Genomic DNA, 18,849 nt, shown 5'->3' with positions numbered 1-18,849 from the left:
CAGGTCCGGGCGTAGAGGCAACAGCTTTGGAGTGTTAACTGAGAGGCTCTGAAGATCTGAGTAATAGTGCCATCTGGCCTACGCTGGAGCTATCAGCAGGAGCGTGCCTCCTTCTTGCTATTACTGGAGGAAGAAGGGATAACGGAGGGACGAGGTACACAACTTGGAAGGTCCACTGGACCTACCTACGTCTATCAGAAGAGTCTCATCTCTGAAAGGCTCCACTTGTTCACCAGAAGATTGAACACCTACTGATAAAGAGGACATTTCCCTGAATGCACGTCTTGACGGCTGAGAAAGCCTGCTTTCCATCTGAGGATTCCTGAATGAACACTGCCGATGACGGCAGGGATATAGCCTTCCACCCGAGCCAGAATTCGGGACACCACTGTTAGTGTCGCCTGACTTCGGGAACCTCCTAGGTGGCTTACATAAGCCATCATGATGGCGTTGTCAGACTGTACCTGCACGGTATTTCCGTGGAGGACCTGTCCTGCATGCTGGAGAACCTTGAATACTGCTCAGAGTTCTCAGATGTTTATGGGAAGCGCAAAAACTACTGGTGTCCACCTGCCCTGGAACAAGTGTGGACCAGTCACTGCTTCCCAGCCACGGATACTGGCGTCCGTCGTCAGAAGGACCCTGTCCGCAATCCCAAAGGGGGTGCCCCTTGTTTAGGTGAGCTTTCTGCAGCCACCAGGCCAGAGAGAGACAAACCTCCGGGGAAAGCCTATTGACTTTATCCTATGGGGCAACCCATCCCATCCGGAGAGGATCAAGTTCTTTAGAGTGAAGCTGGGTACTCCACCATGTCGAACAGCGACATCCTGGAACCCAGGAACCACATTGCCAAGTGAATAGACACTCGGTGACTCTGCATTACAGGCAAAGGTACGCAGTTGCCTGCAGAGATCTTTTCCTCAATCACAAAGATCCTCAGATGTTGGGATATGGAGCATCCTCTGTGAAGAATCAGAGAGGACCATTTCCAGTTTATCAGTCAGCCCTAACGTAGCAACACAGATATTGTCCGTTGCATATGGCACTGAAGTATCTCTGGAGACCGTGGTAACAACAGGAGGTCACTCGGATAGGGTAACAAGCGGACCCCCTGCATCCGCAGGTGGGCTGCCATAACTACCATGACCCTGGTAAACCGTGAGGCGCGGAGGCCAGACCAAGGGGCAATGCCAGAAACTGGAAACGCTTATCGACCACTGCAAACCTGAGGAAAAAACTGGTGTGCTAAGATAAGAGGGATATTCAGGTAGTCACCCTGAATATATCCAACGACACCACAAAATTCCCAGGCTCCATTGAATGATGGAATGCAGGGTCCCTCTCCCGAACCGAGGAACCCTTAAGAATTTGTTGAAGGATTCGAGGTTGAGAATGTCCTGGTAAGCCCCATTGGGTGTCTGTACCAGAAAGAGGATGGAGTAATACCTCGTTCCCCTTTGGGGCAAAGGGGCAACGGAATAGGTACTATAACTCCTGCCTGGAGCATAGAGTGTAACATCCTCAAAAATTACAGGGCCTTGTCCTGAATTGACAGAAGACCTGTGACGAAAAACCGTCTGGGAGGCTTTTACCGGGAAGAGAGGACATACCTTCAAGAAAATACTTCTCTTACCCCAGTGTCCGTGGTGGTCAGACACCAGCATTGGGCGAACTGGAGAAGCCGGCCTCCAACTCTGGGGGCTCCCGAGAGGAGGCCCGTCCCGTGAGGCTGAAGGCTTATAGTCCAACGGACGTCTTGTACTCTAAGCCTGTTCTTATGGCTGAGCAGATTTCCTGGCTACTGACTGTCTTGGAAATCTGTATTTTAGACTTACCCTGGCCTCACAGGGCCGAAAAGACAAAGTCCCAGACCCTGATGGGACTGTAGCCGATGGCAGACATGCAGACGTAGCTGCTGCCTGCAGGGCCACAATTGCGTCCAGACGAGGGCCAAACAGGACTTGTCCCGTAAAAGGCAAAGCATTCCAAATGGAATCTGCGTAAGGGAATATTGGATTTTAGATATATTTGCACCTTGCAATCTGGAACCTCTTTCAAAGAGGACCTGGAGGGCATGGGCAACGTAGCACTCCTCACTAGGCGTGTAACATGAGAATCTACCCGTAAAGGTAACTCCCATTCGGAAATGTAATTATCCGCAAAAAGGGTATGCAAAAGGTCAACCGTTTTTGAGGCTGGAACCGCTTACCCAGAATTTCCACGCCTCCTCTAAATGATCCACCTGACCAGATAGAGGAATTACAGTGGCAACACCCTTATCCTTAAAGAAGGCATATTTGGATTTAGCCACGGGGGATATGTAATAACCAAAGCCGCACGGACTGCCCATAGAAGGCCAGGTATATAGACTTTAGACCCAGACTACGCCTCCTTTGCACTAAGGGGCTCGTGTCTGAAAAAGTCAATAATGTCACCGTCATCAGACGTCATGTCTTTACCCGTCTGAGACCCGAAAGGCCGTTTAGAAGGCCGAAATGGTGACTCCCCCTGTAAAACGTCCATCAGGTGCTATACCATTTGGACAATAAATTCACCCACACAGGCTCCTGCGAGACCTGGGGGGGCGAAAAGCAGGATACACTGGGGTACCATCAACTGTCCAGGGACCCCAGCATGTGATGAGACCACCACAGGCTGCGATAACCCCTATGGGGAAACGCAGGGGGCGTTGCCCACAAAGGCTGTAAGCATCTTAGCCAGCCGAGGGCAGTCCCCTTTTTTTGTGCAGGCACAGTGACAGAAATGGGGCGTGATATATAATACAACATGCCCTCCATAAACCCTCAGCGTCTACATATCCCTCCGCTAACTGCACATGATATCAGTACATTATAGCTGGAAGAGGATATCCTCGTTCACTTTCCGACATGAGGAGTGTGAACGGAGCGTATGTGACCTCCCACACAGAAAAACCACGTTTACTGTGAGGTAATAAACACCCTGCGACACTGCACCGCAAGGGCTGTAGCAGAAGAACAGGGATAGGAAAAGGCTGACAGTCAGAAATGAAAGTACAGGCAAACAGCGCTAGCATTTAAGTCACATACAATGCACAGATAACATCCTGCATTACAAGCACTGCGATCAACTACACAGACCAGAGCCTGGTAGGAAACAGTGCTGCATACACTGACCTTAATTGAAGGAGAGGTATGTGGGGGACCCGGACCGCAATGGCATCTGTATCAGCTTCCAGTAGCGTTTGCCATCCCCAGCACATGTAGTGAGAAAATGGCCACCGAGGAGCAGAGAGAAGGCAGGGCCCGGGGGAGGAGCGCTGACACAGCCCGCTCAGACCGCTGTGGAATGGCACTGTGCAGCGGGGGAGACGCCGGCTGTGAGACAGGGAAGGTGTTCTCCCCTGGCGTGCTATTAACCCCTGGGACGCCGCGCTGTACCGCACATGCTGCGGCCCGCTGTCCCTGGTGGTCTAGTGGAAGGCGCAGGATCAGTACCTGGCCCCATGCGCAGCCGGTCCCCAGGGAGCCCCCTGCCTGGGGACCAAACAGGACTGTGTTACCGGCGGGTGCCCACCGCGGGACCCCGCCGCTTACCTTGTTCCCCGTGCATCCGGCCACAGTTCAGGTAGCCGGGGATCACCGCTAGCTGTGACCCCAGCTACCTACCAGCATCCCCGGATCGGTACCGGCGTTCTGGTACCGGCGGGGTGTAGGAGCGACAGCATGGACGTCAATACTGACTGTCCTATGCTGGAGCACTCTAGTTGTGCAGCCACAGCTGCGAAGAAATATTCAGGGGCCTTAAAAAGACCCCCCTCTGTACGGTGCGACTGGTCTGGCCAGGCACCTACGAAAACTGAGTGGCCTGAGGCTCGGGGGCAGGGTATAGGAGAGGGACCCCAGTGCATCCTGGGAGGCTGAAAATTTAACTCTGTGGTGCCTGGATGTCTGCCGCCATCGCCTATACCCCAAGGTATCCTGTGGATACCCTATGGACCCTGAAGTAGAAATACAGGTGGTGGTACTAAAAACTATAGTGGACCCAGACGGGAGGTACTTGATTGTGGAGGCTAATATATTTGGAACTAGATATGTATTATATAATGTATATGCACTGAATTAATCATCAAAAAATGTATTTCAGATGTTAATAGGGAAATTATGCCCATTTATAATCACACCCTTTAATAGTGAGAGGAGGCATTAGCTAAATGGTGAATAAGTATATGGACACCAATTCAAGAGTGAGCGGGAAAAGAGGGATGCCTAAGTGGGGGAATCCTGTAGTTATACAATAATTATTATTAACAGATCATGGAGAGTACAACACCCGACAGAGAAAGAATATACATGCCTATCGAAGGTGCACAGAACTCTGTCGCAAATAGACTATATATTTGTGACGGATTTATTAATGCCTAAAATAATAGAGTCAGGAATAGAACTAATATGGTTGTCAGACCACTCCCTAATATGTGTACAACTCACAGTTGAGATGAATAGAGACCCATTTAGACAATGGAGGTTCCCGGAAAATTTGTCAACACAGGTACACTTTAAAAAAGGCAAATAGAATACTGGTGGGAGGAGTTTAAAGAACAAGTAAAGATGGAAGATTTCTTGAGTTTCTGACAAGCTTCTAAAGCCGTAATTAGGGGGCAGATAATTGATTATGTGGCTAAAAGACGTAAAGAAATGACATCATTATATAAACAGTCTCAAATTTCCTTAACAGAGGGCCTGATTCACTCGCTCTGAATCAAGGCCGGGGTTTTTTTTTTTTGGAGCTGCCTCTTGGCCGCTCGCATAGCTGTGGGTGACCACCCACAGCTATAGCGAGCGGCCATGATGATCGTCGCGATGGTCAAGACCATCGTGACCATCGGGCTTGCGACGAGACCCTTGTGGCACGGTCTCATTCATCGCAAGCCCCAGAGAGCTTTCGGCTCAAACAGAGCCGGAACCTCTCCACTGACATCACTCGTGATGTCAGTGGGGCCGCCCCCAAACGGCAAGCGTTCCCTCAGGAAAGCCTCCATTTGGGCAGCCGCTCCCTCGTGCGCATGCGCTGTGGACCACCATCGACCCGGTTGCAAGAGCTCAGCGCTTGCGACCGGGTCTGAATCAGGCCCAGAGTCTTTTCAGAAATACAAAAAGATCCCTTTTCACCTGATACTCAAATGGTATATAATGAGGCTAAAATACATTTTGAGGAGTTGATAAACAAAATGAGGGAATGATATACATTTAGGAATTAGTATAAATTTCACCTATTTGGGAATAAAACAGGTAGACTATTATCAATTTAATATATTATTTCGAATCTTCGTGAGTTAGATGGATCTCACACAGAAAGCAGTAAGGAAATAGTGGAGATTTTTAGGTTATTTTATGATGAGATTTATATACAGGCACCAGTGGAAGAGAAGGCTAAAGAAGTGTTTTGGAGTAAAATAAGTTTTCCCAAAGTGGGTGTGGAAGAGGCAAGACAGTTATATGTCCCAATAACAAATATGGAAGTTAAAGAAGCGATAACGAGGTTAAAATTATTGAAATCACCAGGACCTGACGATATATCGGGGGAATATTATAAAATATTGGGCCCCAAGATAGAGGAGACATTGGTTGAAGTGTTTAATGAAATCATTAGTGCTTGTAAGATACACCACTATTTTAAATATGATTATTAAAATCCTACCCAAGGCAGGGAAGAACTTGGAAGTTCCGGGGTCATATCGACCGATTTAGTTACTAAACGTAGATTATAAAATTTGTGACTAAAATATTGACAAAGTGGATAAAAAAATACTCCCGAGTATTATTGAGAAGGACCAAACGGGGTTTCTAAAAGGGAAGACATTCAGTAAGTAATGTAAGGAAAATAATGGCAGCTGGTCAGCGGATATCAGATACGAAGGTAAGGGATCCCCAAATGGTCCTCATGGTAGATGCGGAAGAAGCTTTTGATTTAATTTCACGGGATCACTTATTTAAAACAATGGGGAGATTTGGGTTTCCTTGTGAATTTATTGGGATGATAAAAATAATATTCACCTATGTGTCAGTGCGTATCTGTGTGTGTGTGTCTGTCAGTGTATGTGTGTATCTGTGTTATTGTGTGTCTGTCAGTGTGTGTGTCTGTGTGCATGTGTCAGTAGTGTGTATGTGTGTATCTCTGTCAGTGTGTGTGTGTGTGTGTGTGTGTTGTATCTGTGATGATGTGCTGAGAGACGACACGGAGGGGAGGCTATGGTGTGGCTGAGAGAAGACACAGAGGGAGGAGGCGATGGTGTGGCTGTTAGACGATGCGGGGGAGAGATGATGGTGTGCTGAGAGACAATGCGGGGGGGAAATAATGGTGTACTGACGACGCAGGGGGTAGGCGGTGGTGTGGCTGAGAGTCGACGTATGGGGAGGTGATGGTGTGCTGAGAGATGACGCAGGGGAGGCGATAGTGTGGCTGAGAGACGACGCAGGGAGGTAGGTGATGATGTGCTGAGAGATGACGCAGGGGAAGAGGCAATGGTGTGCTAAGATGATGCAGGGGAGGTAGGTGGTGGTGTGGCTGAGAGACGACGCGGGGGGGTAGGTGATGGTGTGCTGAGAGACGACGTAGGGAGGGGAGATGATAATGTGCTGAGAGACGATGCAGGGGGTAGGCGGTGATGTGGCTGAGAGAAGACGCAGGGGGGAGGTGATGGTGTGCTGAGAAGACGCAGGGGGAGATTGTGTGGCTGAGAGACGCAGGGGGAAGGAAGTTACACAGGGGGAATGAGCCTCGTTGAATTGCTGTTGTATGATGATTCCTTGTTAATATTCTTACACAAACAGGCATCTTCCGGACCATGTGACCTACAGTACATGAAAAGTGAATACCGACTGAAGACGCCGTCGTCTCAGGGAGGATACATCTCTTCAGAGGTAACACATTGTGAGAAACCAATGTATAGGTAAGGTGCATATGGAATGGAAAGGAATATTCTCAGAGGGACGAGAAAAGGGTGGCGTTTCATGTCGGCACACGCCCCTTCGGTATGTGACCACGCCCATTTTTTTGCAGTGCAACATTTTTTTTTCTGTGTGTGTATGGTGGGGGAGGGGGCGCCATTCTTAAACTTGCCCTGGGCTCCAAAACCCATAGTTACGCCACTGATCTCCAACTACGACATTATATACAGTATGTTCATATCAAGTATCAAATGAGTCAATGAGAGATCCAGCTATAACAACATCAATACTGTCTTCTGCCAACTTTGCCCCCTATAAGATAAAATATATGTATTGGATATTCATAAAACCTAATACAGATAAATTGTGGGAATCAATGTTATCTAAGTGGTCGATAGATTGCACTAGGGTAGAACAAATAGAAGACCTAATAGGCAACATGGATAAAGTGTTAATAAAGCCCCCAAGCGCTGCTGACAGGGAGAATAGATGATGGGCGCAATTATGCGAGCGTCGGGAAAAGGGGTAACTCCCTTACCAATCCAGCCCGACAGGTCGCAGGCTGCTCACCCACTGGCTCTCAGTCAAAAGTGCCCACTACGCAGTGCCCCCTGTATTTGTGCCCTTTATACAGTGCCCCCTGTAGTTTTCCCCTTTATGTATTGCCCCCTGTAGTTTAGCTTTGTCCTCATGCAGTGTCCCCAGGCTGAAGTAGTGCCCCTATGTAGTGCCCCCAGGCTTAAATAGTGCCACCAGACTGGCCCCTTATGCAGTACCCCCAGGCTTCAATAGTGTCCCTTATGCAGTGCCCCCAGGCTGGCCCCTTATGCAGTGCCCCCAGGTTTAAACAGTGCCCCTTAGGCAGCGCCCCCAGACCATACTTACCTACATTGCTGGGCAGCTTTCCGGGAGCAGCAGGAGGGGACCTGCTGCTCTCCTCTTCGGGGGGCGGGGCCAGACGATAGACAGCATTAGGCCCCGCCCCCTTTACAGTAAACCCCCGTGATTCGCGGGTCCGTGAGGAGGGGGCGGGGCTAAATGACGCGATTTGCCTAATTTAGTCCCGCCCCTTCCCGACGGACCCGATAATTTCAGGTAAAATCTCCCCATCCTGCCCACTTCACTAGGAAGTGGGCGGGATGCGGGAGATATGCCTACTCTTCCGGGATCGCGGGGGGTTACCCGAAAAATCGATGGAATTATATAGGCTGGAGGATGAATGAATTGTACGTGTGGATGTTTGGGGGTATAGAAAGAGCATAAGAATATTTAGATGTTGGGAAATGTGTGGGTTGTAAAGTGGTAAATATGTACAAGATATGTCAACATTTTTCTCAAGATGATTATTTGTTGTATGCTAATAGAAATAATATAAAAAGATTGAAACGCAAAACAATAATACATTTTCATATATTTTCCTTTCTTATTTTTTTAACCAGCAGAGGCTAATTTGCTGCTCGGACTCATCAGGAACATCCCCAACAGTGATATTTGCTTTCACATCGACTGTCAATGCAAAGCATGTTAGGAAAGTTCCACCCTGATAAACATCTGTGCTACTGTCAGCACAGGTAAGTACACAGGGTCGCTCTCCATGCTATGTAGCAGTCAGAAGGACACTCCTCATACTGTGTGGCAGTCAGTTCTCCATGCTGTGTGACGGTCGCAAATATGTTAAGGGGGAGATTTATCAAAGCTTGGAGAGAGAAAGTAAAAATCAATAAACTCCTGTAATTTTTTTTAAACACAAGGTATAATATTACAGTTATGCTGGCCATACACTAGTATGACCAGCATAAGATGAAATTCATTTTACGATTTCCCTTGAACTCCCCGGTAGCTCCCTGGCAGTCCCGGCCGCACTATTTGGTGCTTTGGACACACGATGTACATACGATCACATGATACGATCGATCGTGTGCCTGCTGAAAAACTGATCATCTTTCCGTACAGTCACTGAAATTACGCCGGTCGGACGCACAAATACACGGCACGATCTGCATACGATAGATAATATGGGCTGCACATCTGATCATATGATACGTTTTAAAAGTGGCAGGAGCGCGCATCGGATTGCACTCCTACCCAAGTACTACACGATTTCGATGCGATTCATTGTACGACGAGTCCAAAAAGGGCAATTGGGTCGAAATCGTACTAGTGTATGGCCACCATTAGAAGCTGAATGGTTAGTACCTTATCGCTTTCTCCACTTTCTGAGAAATCTCCTCCTACTAGGTGGAGTTGGTAGATGCTGCATTTGTTCCCAGTATTGTCTGGGGGGGGCCTCTTCCCTGCCTTCACTTTCTCCTTCACGCTCTGTCTCCCTACCTTTCTTCCATTTCTCTCTCTGCCACTGTACCTTCACTTTCTTAGGAGCCTCAAAGCAATTAGTAAGATCCAGGGGCGTATCTACCTATTGGCCAGGATGGCATTCGCCAGGGGCGCCAGCCAAGAAGGGGTGCCGTCCGGCGATGCCATCCGCGGCCATGAGGTAGAAACAGATACTAGCTGTGTTGTACCTGGTGTCGGTGTGCGCTCCTGGGCAGTGCGTTGCCCGGAGACTCACACAACGGCAGGCAGGAGCCACTTTTATCGGCGCCGGTGTCAGGCACTGCGCTACAGTGAAGCAATTCAAAAGAAACTACAGCTCCCAGCAGCCCTTGCTGCCAGAAGCTCCCGTTTCTTTTGAGTTTGATACCTGTAGTGCGGTGACGGACACTGGGGCCAGAACTACCACTGCCCGGCTTTCAGGATGGTGATGGCTGATGGTAATAATTATACTATGTAAATGTATTTGGCAAGAAAGGTTTTATATATATATATATATATATATATATATATATATACACATACACACACACACACACACACACACACTTATATATAAAATGTATATACATGTGTATATATGTGGGATTGTGATAGATAGATAGATATATATATATATATATAATATATGTTTGTGTGTATATGTGTGTTACATATATATATTAGAGATGAGCGGTTCGGATTCTGTGGAATCCGAACCGCTCCGAACATTGGGGATCCGAGTCCACCCGAACCCTGTTCGGGTGTTCACCGCCTGACTCGGATCCCCGTTCGGGGCCGAACGGCGGCCGCCTGATGTCGGATTCTCACTAGAGAATCCGACATCAGGTCTCCTCGCGTGTAGGGCAGAGCGCAGTGATAGCGCTCTGCCCTACACAGACACACAGCCGCCAGCGGCAGCTGTGTGTTTGTTACAGCAGCCAATGAGAGTCACACAGACTCTCATTGGCTGCTGCACGGAGGGAGCCGGCTGGAGCTCACACATGAGCTCCGTCTTCCGGCTCCCTCCTCAGCGTGTGACAGAGCGGACGGCGCGGGAGCGGGGATACAGGTAAGTTTTTATTTTTTTATTTGTGCAAGGGCCGGGGGCGCTACTGGGGGTGCGGGGAGGCCATACTACTGGGGGGCGTCTGCACTACTGGGGGGGCTATACTACTGGGGGGGCCATACTACAGAGGGACCTGCTACTGGGGGGGGCTATACTACTGGGGGGGGTCTGCTACTGGGGGGGCCATACTACTGAGGGGCATGCTAATGGGGGGGGCCATACTACTGGGGGGGCTTACTACTACTGGGGGGGGGCCTGCCTACTACAGGGGGGGCATACTACAGGGGGGGCCCATACTACAGGGGGGCTACTACTGGGGCAGCCTACTACTGGGGGGGGCCTGCTACTGGGGCAGCCTACTACTGGGGGGGCCATACTTCTGGGGGGGCCATACTACTGGGGGGGCCATACTACTGGGGGGGCATACTACTGGGGGGGCATACTACTGGGGGGGCATACTACTGGGGGGGCATACTACTGGGGGCACTGCATAGTGGACCCTACTACTAAGGGGACTGCATAGGGGGCACCACTGCTGGGGGACATTGTGTAAGGGACACCGCTACTGTGGGTATTGTGTAAAAGAGACACTACTTTATGGTGTAATGTGAATCAGGCCCTATGTGCGGTGTAATGCGAATAAGATTGTGCACTGTGACTCCTAGGGCCGTAGCCCACTTTGTAAACAAGTACTGTGACTCTGCTGGCCGTACCCCACTGGGTGGGTGCACTACTTTTCATTTCTGCCACTGCTGTGTGGCAATGTGTCATAGATGTGCTTTATACTGTGGTGTCTGTGTCGTTGTGCCGCTGCTTTGTTGCTTAGTAACCAGTCAGCTCACTGCAACCTTTGGCCAATAATGTTGAAAACAATATTATAAGCTGTGATATGGTCTAAATTGACTGGAAATTAATGTTATTGAGGTTAATAATACTCTAGGAAGAAAAAAAAGACCAATTTATGTGATTTTAGCTTTTTTTGTCAATTTTTGTAAAAAAATCCAAATCCAAAGCCAGTCACCGCAGTTTGGCAAATCCAAATCCAAAGCCGGACGACGAATTACAACCAAATCCAAATCCGGCAAAAATGGTCCGGCGCACATCCCTAATATATATATATATATAAGAGTGTGTGTGTGGGGCCATGCCCCTTCTTCATAAACCCACGTCTCTTTTTTGCCAGACGCACCTTCCCTATCTCAAATATGGGGGCGGGGCGCCAGTCGCTTACTTTGCCAGGGGCTCTCGGAACCCTAGATACACCTCTGGTAAGATCTACTTGTTGATGAAGACACACTAACACTTTTCAGAAAATGCATGTAGCCATAGGGATCATTGTGCTTTATAGCCATTGCAGGGTAATGCTCCTAATGTTTTTTAAATAGAACACCTTCATTGGGGTAAGACGCACTCAGGGAGATTGCTAGACTCTTCAGGGTGTCAGGGAGTCTCTCTGGCAATCAAGGAGAGTTGGCATGTATGATATTACAGTAGTAATCTCAACAATTATTTTTTCATTTATAAAGCACTTACATAGTGCTGTAAATTGAGGTTATAGTGATACTAACAAATGACACACAGCTTCCACTGTCCGAGCAGCATTTCTTTAAACAATCGTGTGTACTGTAAGCACAAAGTACATCCCAGCTGCATTTACCTTGTTGTGGAAAGATTTCTGAGCAGCAGAACATGGGTCAAATATATAATAACTTCAGCATTTCAAATCAGTTAGGTGGTTTAAAAAGGAGATAGACAGATGTCCTGGGGATTGGACTTCCTTATGCGTTTCTGCAGAAAGTCAATACATATATTTTTGTTTCTAATGTATATGATTCTGTGATGCTGATAATTGGGATATATGTAATGAATAGAGGGATAGTGTATTATTTTAAATAACTGTGGTGGGTTGGAATAATGTAACACAAATTAATACAACATCCATGAGCCGATGAATAGTTATATAATTTTATTTGAAATACCTATTCTTATAGAATGATGATTATTTGGATATTACAGATGAGAATATATAGGAATATACTACACAGGTAGAGGTCACAAATGAATAGACTGTATGACTATACTACACCAGGTTACTCTCAACAAATCAGAATGTAATGCAAATGGGAAAACAGATGATCTTGCAGCTTTGCCGTTTTGATGGCAAACATGCGCACGCATCGCGCCATGGAACTTGCCACAGTAGGTCAGGCCGTGGTCAGGCCGTGGTCAGGCCGTGGCATCGTTTGCACCATACAATCCTATGGATCGCGTGTGTAAACGCAACATGTGTACCCGGTCGCAGGCACGCGACTTGTGCAATACGTGACGCAATTTGCAGCATAAGCGTCAAAGATACATGAGGACACATCTGTATGCTGACACAAACAGGAGGCCACTAAAATGCTTGAAAATTATCAATAAATAGGACGTGTACCAGCATAAATCTGATTACACCAGACATATATGAATATTTTCAAAGTCACCAATTGCGTGCACAAGCAAAGGCTTGTGCACGCTATACACCCCACCCCAATCCCACCTATCTAGGCACAAGCAGACATATAAAGAAGAATCACAAAACTCTGCACGGATCCAACATGTGTGACCACTGTTCTGGGCATGTGCAGAGCAAAACCACATATATGCTACAAACTGGAGTGGTATTCATTTTGCATCAGGCCTATAATGTCCTCTCTGAGAAGTTGGGAGACCACAAAAAAAAAAGCATTGGCTGCATTTTGCTTTAACTTATGTATTGATTTTATTTTACATTTCTCTTCTGTATAATCTGTTTTTATTTAATACTTGTGTCAGAATACTACAGGTGATTCTTGCTGTCAGATACTAGATACTCATTACACATAGCAACAAACTATTAAAAGGAATATCAGAACAAAAACACTAGCCATAGCAACGAAGCAAAATCCATTTTTAAATTAAAGAAGCAATTACATTTAAACAACTAAAATACAGCATCTTTCACTAATAAGAGGCCCGGAGTATACTGCCCACCATAAACACAATATACAAACAAGACGGTGCCATCACAGAAGAACCAACATTGATTAAATGCAACACGGCTCCGCATATTTCGTCTGCTTGGTGCCAACTTCAGATGTTGCATTCCCCACACTCTTATAAACCCAGGTTTCAGGCAGAGCCTCCTATGAGTGAAACACCATGTAGTTCACAGAGGTGTATAAAATGGTAAAAAAAAAAATATATATATATATATATATAAAAAAAAAAAAAAAAAAAAAAAAATATCAAAATTACAAAATGTAACTAAATTTTCACTTACCATAAACTGCTACCTCCATGGTTGCCTCTAGTGGACGGTTGGTATCAAGATCACGACTTAGACTTAGATCCCCACTACTAGTGTTAAGTAGGAGAAGGCCCAACTCATTTCCTTGCAAAAAGGTGAAGCTCAACGTGTCACTTACATCCGGATCATGTGCTGGCACTCTACCAATGACTCCATTTGGAAAACTGCCACCTCCACCTCCAACATAGTGATTGAAAACAACCCTGAAGTCACTCAAAGTTGGAGAATTGTCATTGACATCTATCAAGCGTATTCTAATAGTGGCCCTGCTGACCAGCGGAGCTGATGTGGCTTGTACTACAATAAGATACTCTGGCCGCTCCTCAAAGTCTAAGTCAACTAATGCAGTCAGCTCCCCAGAAAAGATGTCCAACTGGAAAACTTCTGGAATGTTCCCTTCAACAATCTGATACATGATCTGTGCATTTGGACCCTCATCAGGGTCATTGGCAGTAATCGTGGCCAGAGGCGGACCTAGTGGGCTGTTTTCTAAGACCATTATTTCAAGCTCATCTCGAGCAAACACTGGGGCATTGTCATTAACATCCAAAATGGTGACAATCACTTCAACTGGAGTACGATGTGGAGTTGGGTGTCCTTTATCAACAGCATAAGCAGTGAGGATGTACTGTACTATATTCTCCCGATCCAGTTGTCTCAATGTACGCACAATACCAGAGGTGTACTCAACTGTGAAGTCACCATCACCATCATCCCCACCTGTAAAGGTATAGAAGACTCTTCCGTTCAGGCCAGAGTCAAGATCAGTAGCCGATATCTGTAGCACACTTGTGTAAGGCGGTGCATCTTCAGGAATTGCTCCACTATAGGATCCTCTTTGAAACACTGGGAAATTATCATTTACATCAGTTACCAGTATTTCAAGATATGTAGTGTCAGACTTTTGAGGAATGCCATTGTCATGAGCAGTTATGGCTAATGTATAGGAGACTTGATCTTCATAATCTAATTCCATGGTTGTTGTTACTGCACCAGTGTCAGGATGTATGGCAAACTGTGGCATACCCTCTTCTGCCACATATGTAATGCGTGCATTCTCTCCAGTATCCTCATCTGAAGCACTTATAATCACTACAGTGGTTCCTGGTAGTTGATCCTCCCTCACACTCACAGTGTAATGAGAGCTCTGAAAGACAGGTCTATGTGTGTTGGCATCAGTCACATTTACCACCGCAAGTGCAGTATCAGTTTGCATCCCATCTGATGCAGTGACAGTCAGTAAAAACTGTCTCTCCAATTTATAATCAAGAGGCAATGCTAATGTTAACAAACCACCACCTCCTGTCAAGCTTGAGATGGAGAAGCGATGTCGGGCATTACCAGAAGTAATCTGATAAGTAATTGTTGCATGGGAATCCCTATCAAGTGCCAACACTGTCAAAACACTAGTACCAACTGCAGCATCTTCATTTAGACGTGCCTGGTATTCATTTTGGGAAAATTGTGGGGCATTGTCATTAACATCCAGTACTTGGACGCTTACCATGGCAGTAGATGTCAGAGATGGCTGACCCCGATCCAGTGCTTCTGCTCCAAAGTTGTAAAATTCCACCTCTTCCCTGTCCAGTTGTAACTGCACTACAATCCAGCCGGTACTATTGCTTATGGAAAATGGTCCAGCTTCACCTGTAAGCCTGTATTCCAGCTGGGAGTTTTCACCTGAGTCTGCATCTAGCGCTTGAACCTGCAGCACAGAATAACCTAAAGGTGCATTCTCCAATACAGTAGCCTGAAAAGGACCACTTACAAAAGCTGGTGCATTGTCATTCACATCTAGAACCTGAACACTGACTAAGCCAGTTACATTGGACAAAGGAGGCCGTCCAGCATCTTGTGCTCTTACTCTTAGTGTGTGTTCACTCCCTGTCTCAAAGTCAAGACTACCTGCTAAGTAGATGGCACCAGATTGAGGGTCAATGGAGAAGAGCCCACGAGCATTGCCACTAAGGATACTATAGTGCACTACAGCATTAGCTCCTTGATCACAGTCTGTTGCGGTTACCAGCAGGACTTGAGAGTCAAGTGTAGCATCTTCTGGTACATGTGCCACATAACGCTTCTCACTGAACTGTGGTGCATTATCATTTTCATCTTCCACAGATATGTGCACAGTGGTTGTGGAACTACGGGGTCCAGGATCATTTCCTTGGTCATTTGCTTCAACAAGTAGCTGGTAAAATGATCTTTTTTCACGATCCACTGGGCCCTTTGTCCTGATGACCCCTGATCGAGGGTCAATCTCAAAAGCTTCCCCTGTTACAAAAACAATGCGATAGGCAATGTTGGCATTCATTAGGGCATCACCATCTGTGGCACGCACAGTCATCACTTCATAGCCAACCTCCATGTTTTCTCTCACACTTTCTCTGTATTCAATTTGCTCAAAAGTTGGGTCATGATCATTTGTATCACTTACTGTAACAGTTAGTGTTGCCATTGCAGTACGACGAGGGATACCAGCATCACTTACGGTCACTCGGAAAACATGAGTGTTCTTAGTCTCCCTGTCCAATACTGCTGCTGTGGTTACCTCTCCTGTTGTAGGATCTAAAAAGAAAAATGTTGACGAACGACTGTCAAATAGTGCATCCATGGAGTACTCCAGTTTTCCAAAATCTCCTCCGTCTGGGTCACTTGCCCTCAGGTGCACTACAAATGTCCCTACAGGCTTGTTCTCAGCTACGGATACTTGATAAGTGGGTGTCTGGAACTGTGGACTGTTGTTAATATTTCTTTTACCTCGTGGCAAGCCATGGTTGCCAAAGGTTTTCTTAGGAAGCTGTGGCAACATTAACTTCCAGTGCAATACAAGTTTTCTGCTTTCTAGCTCATTGCATGGTTGGCAATGCAGTTTCAAGTCTAGTGGATTTTGATGACTAAGGCAATGGTAGAGCGAGGTAAACAATATACCATTTGATAAAGTTGCTCCAGGGTAACCCACAGTCCAGCATTGCAGTTGGCATGTGCTCCATGGTGAGGGTTGCACATCAGGTAAAGGCAGTAGTGCTTGTCTAGGAATGATGCAAAGTTTAGATGGTTTGCCAGCAGGGGCTGCTTTGAGGTGAAAGGTGGTGAGTACATGTATATGTACATTCGGTCTCAAAGGGGAAGCAGTTTTGACTTGGCTGGTGATGGCTAAGATGGATGGTAGGTATGTGGGCACTGAAGAAAAACAGGTCCAAGACAGCATTAGTGATGGGACACTTTCTTCTTGTACCAGAGATAATGAACAGTTCCCCTGCGAAACAGGATGGGAAAGGCCCAATGCCATAGGCAAAAATAGCAGCAAATAAAAGATAGGAGCATATATTCCAATAGAACCAAGTCTCCCTGAGCAGTATCTGGAGAAACATTGATGGCAAAGACAACTCAGAAATCTATGCCTTATCCACTTCCAACAAAATAAAAATGAGTCAGAAAACACTCTAGTATTCTTTACAAGCAAGATGTCCTTCCGAACACATGAGAAAAACATGTGAGACCTGGGGAACTCCATAGCATAATGTTCTCTTCCCTCAAGACCCACTGACAGGTTCATCACTACACACAAAGCCATCCTACAGCTCATACCGGTCCAGGTGATAGGGCCCAGTCTCTCTCCATCACAAGTCGGCATGTAGGTACAGGCACTGCTGATAGTGTTTGCTTCTGTTCTGCATGTATCACGAATCTACAGGAACACTCCTCCTATGTGCACATTCGCTGTTATGTCTGTGTACCTTGGTAAACGATCCCGGAGAGCCGATTGTGTATATACATTGTATCTCTGCCAGTCTGTCTCCTATATATATATACACACAGTGTCTCCCACTGCATTTTGCTTTAAATCAACCTGCCCAGGTTGAAAGCCCGGAAAGCTGCTGTTTTTTTTCTCCTTTTGCTTAAAGCGGTAATGCCAAGTGGGGTCCACAAGAGTAAGCGTACGCTGTTTAACCAGGCTTGTCGCCGCTGCCTCGAGTGGTGTGATCTCTCCTCAGACTAGTCTCAGCTGCATAATGAATGGTCTTGGCATGGGGAGGGGGTCATTGGGGAGAGAGGGGGGAAGGTACCTGGCAGGCGGCTGCAAATTGAAATGTGCTCTTCTTTATTATAGTAGTGGTGAGGTCGGAAATACTTGTATCGCCACTTATAGGTCGCAGTTACTAGGGACTATGTTCACACCACTGTTGATAAACTAAGAAAACGGCAAGTTTTTAATGTAAAGGTATGCTTCCCCACTTTGGTTGAAGGCAACCCTTTAATTATGAAATGGCAAGCCTAAATATAAATATATATATATATATATATAGTAAGATACATACAGACTCACGCATAGGCAGCAGTCACTGTGCAAAGTGTTCTTAGAAATAAATCCCCTTGCATTGTGAATAACAATGCTTTTTGTTCGTACTTTTGTGCCATCCCATGGACCTGCAGGCACGATTGAGCCCTTTGAAAGGAGTCATTTAGAATTTTAAAAGGGAAATGCCTCTTTCGTACAATGCTTTCTGCAGGGAGGGGAGGGGATGTTGGATCACAGCTTATGTGTCTCACGTTTTTGTGTTAACTAATTAGCATATGAATAGGTGGCCAGAAGGGTGAAGCTGAGATTTATTCAGGGTGTGGAAAGCTGCTGATATTTTTTTTTTTTTTTTTGAATCTCTAGAAACAGCCTGCAGTGAATGCTATGGACAATACATAGTGCAGTATTATATAAGCATGGTTTACACATATAAACTTACACTCTTCAATGGGTTATTGAAGTACACGTAACAGACTGACATTTTGGAAAAAAAAATTCTCTCCAGTTTTTACAAGCCAACCTCACATATTAGCCAGAAGAGACTCAGATGCCAGATGTCCCTAGTTTACAGTCCCAGGGTTTAAACAATGTGTCATTTTGTACATAGTGCTATGCACTGGTTATCTACTCATCTCTTGCCTTCTTGTATCTGTAAATTAATGTTTGGGAAGCACAGAGGGTGTAATGGTTAGCATTACTGTCTCACAGCACTGAGGTCGTGGGTTCAATTCCCACTATTGCCCTAAAGGTGTGGAGTTTGTATATTCTCCCTGTGCTTGTGTGGGTTTCCTCCAGGTGCTCCGGTTTCCTCCCACACTCCAAAAATATACTGATAGGTTAATTAGCTCCCAACAAAACCCTAGTGTGCATGTGATAGAGAACATAGAGCTCCACTGGGGCAGGGACTGAT

General features: G+C 46.4%; 1 protein-coding gene across 7 annotated transcripts in view; it reads right to left on the bottom strand.

Annotated features, from left to right (window-relative positions):
* Window positions 1-18,095, bottom strand: part of LOC148436343 (cadherin EGF LAG seven-pass G-type receptor 2-like) — a 383,494-nt gene extending 365,399 nt beyond the window's left edge. For 3 of the 7 annotated variants that reach the window (XM_088465019.1, XM_088465021.1, XM_088465020.1), the window contains exon 1: window positions 13,610-17,509. In XM_088465019.1, coding sequence (XP_088321145.1) covers window positions 13,610-17,273 — 3,664 coding nt within the window. In that variant the 5' untranslated portion in view covers window positions 17,274-17,509. Of the gene's footprint in view, window positions 1-13,609; window positions 17,510-17,958 lie in introns of those variants that run through there. The other 4 variants (XM_088465024.1, XM_088465023.1, XM_088465025.1 and 1 more) reach the window with 3 other exon arrangements.
* Window positions 18,096-18,849: the final 754 nt, after the last annotated feature.

This window comes from Taudactylus pleione, unplaced genomic scaffold, assembly GCF_031769625.1.
Source record: "Taudactylus pleione unplaced genomic scaffold, aTauple2 ptg001800l, whole genome shotgun sequence".
NCBI lineage: Eukaryota > Metazoa > Chordata > Amphibia > Anura > Myobatrachidae > Taudactylus > Taudactylus pleione.
Note: the sequence above shows the minus strand (reverse complement) of the source record. Positions and strands in the feature narration are given on the sequence as shown.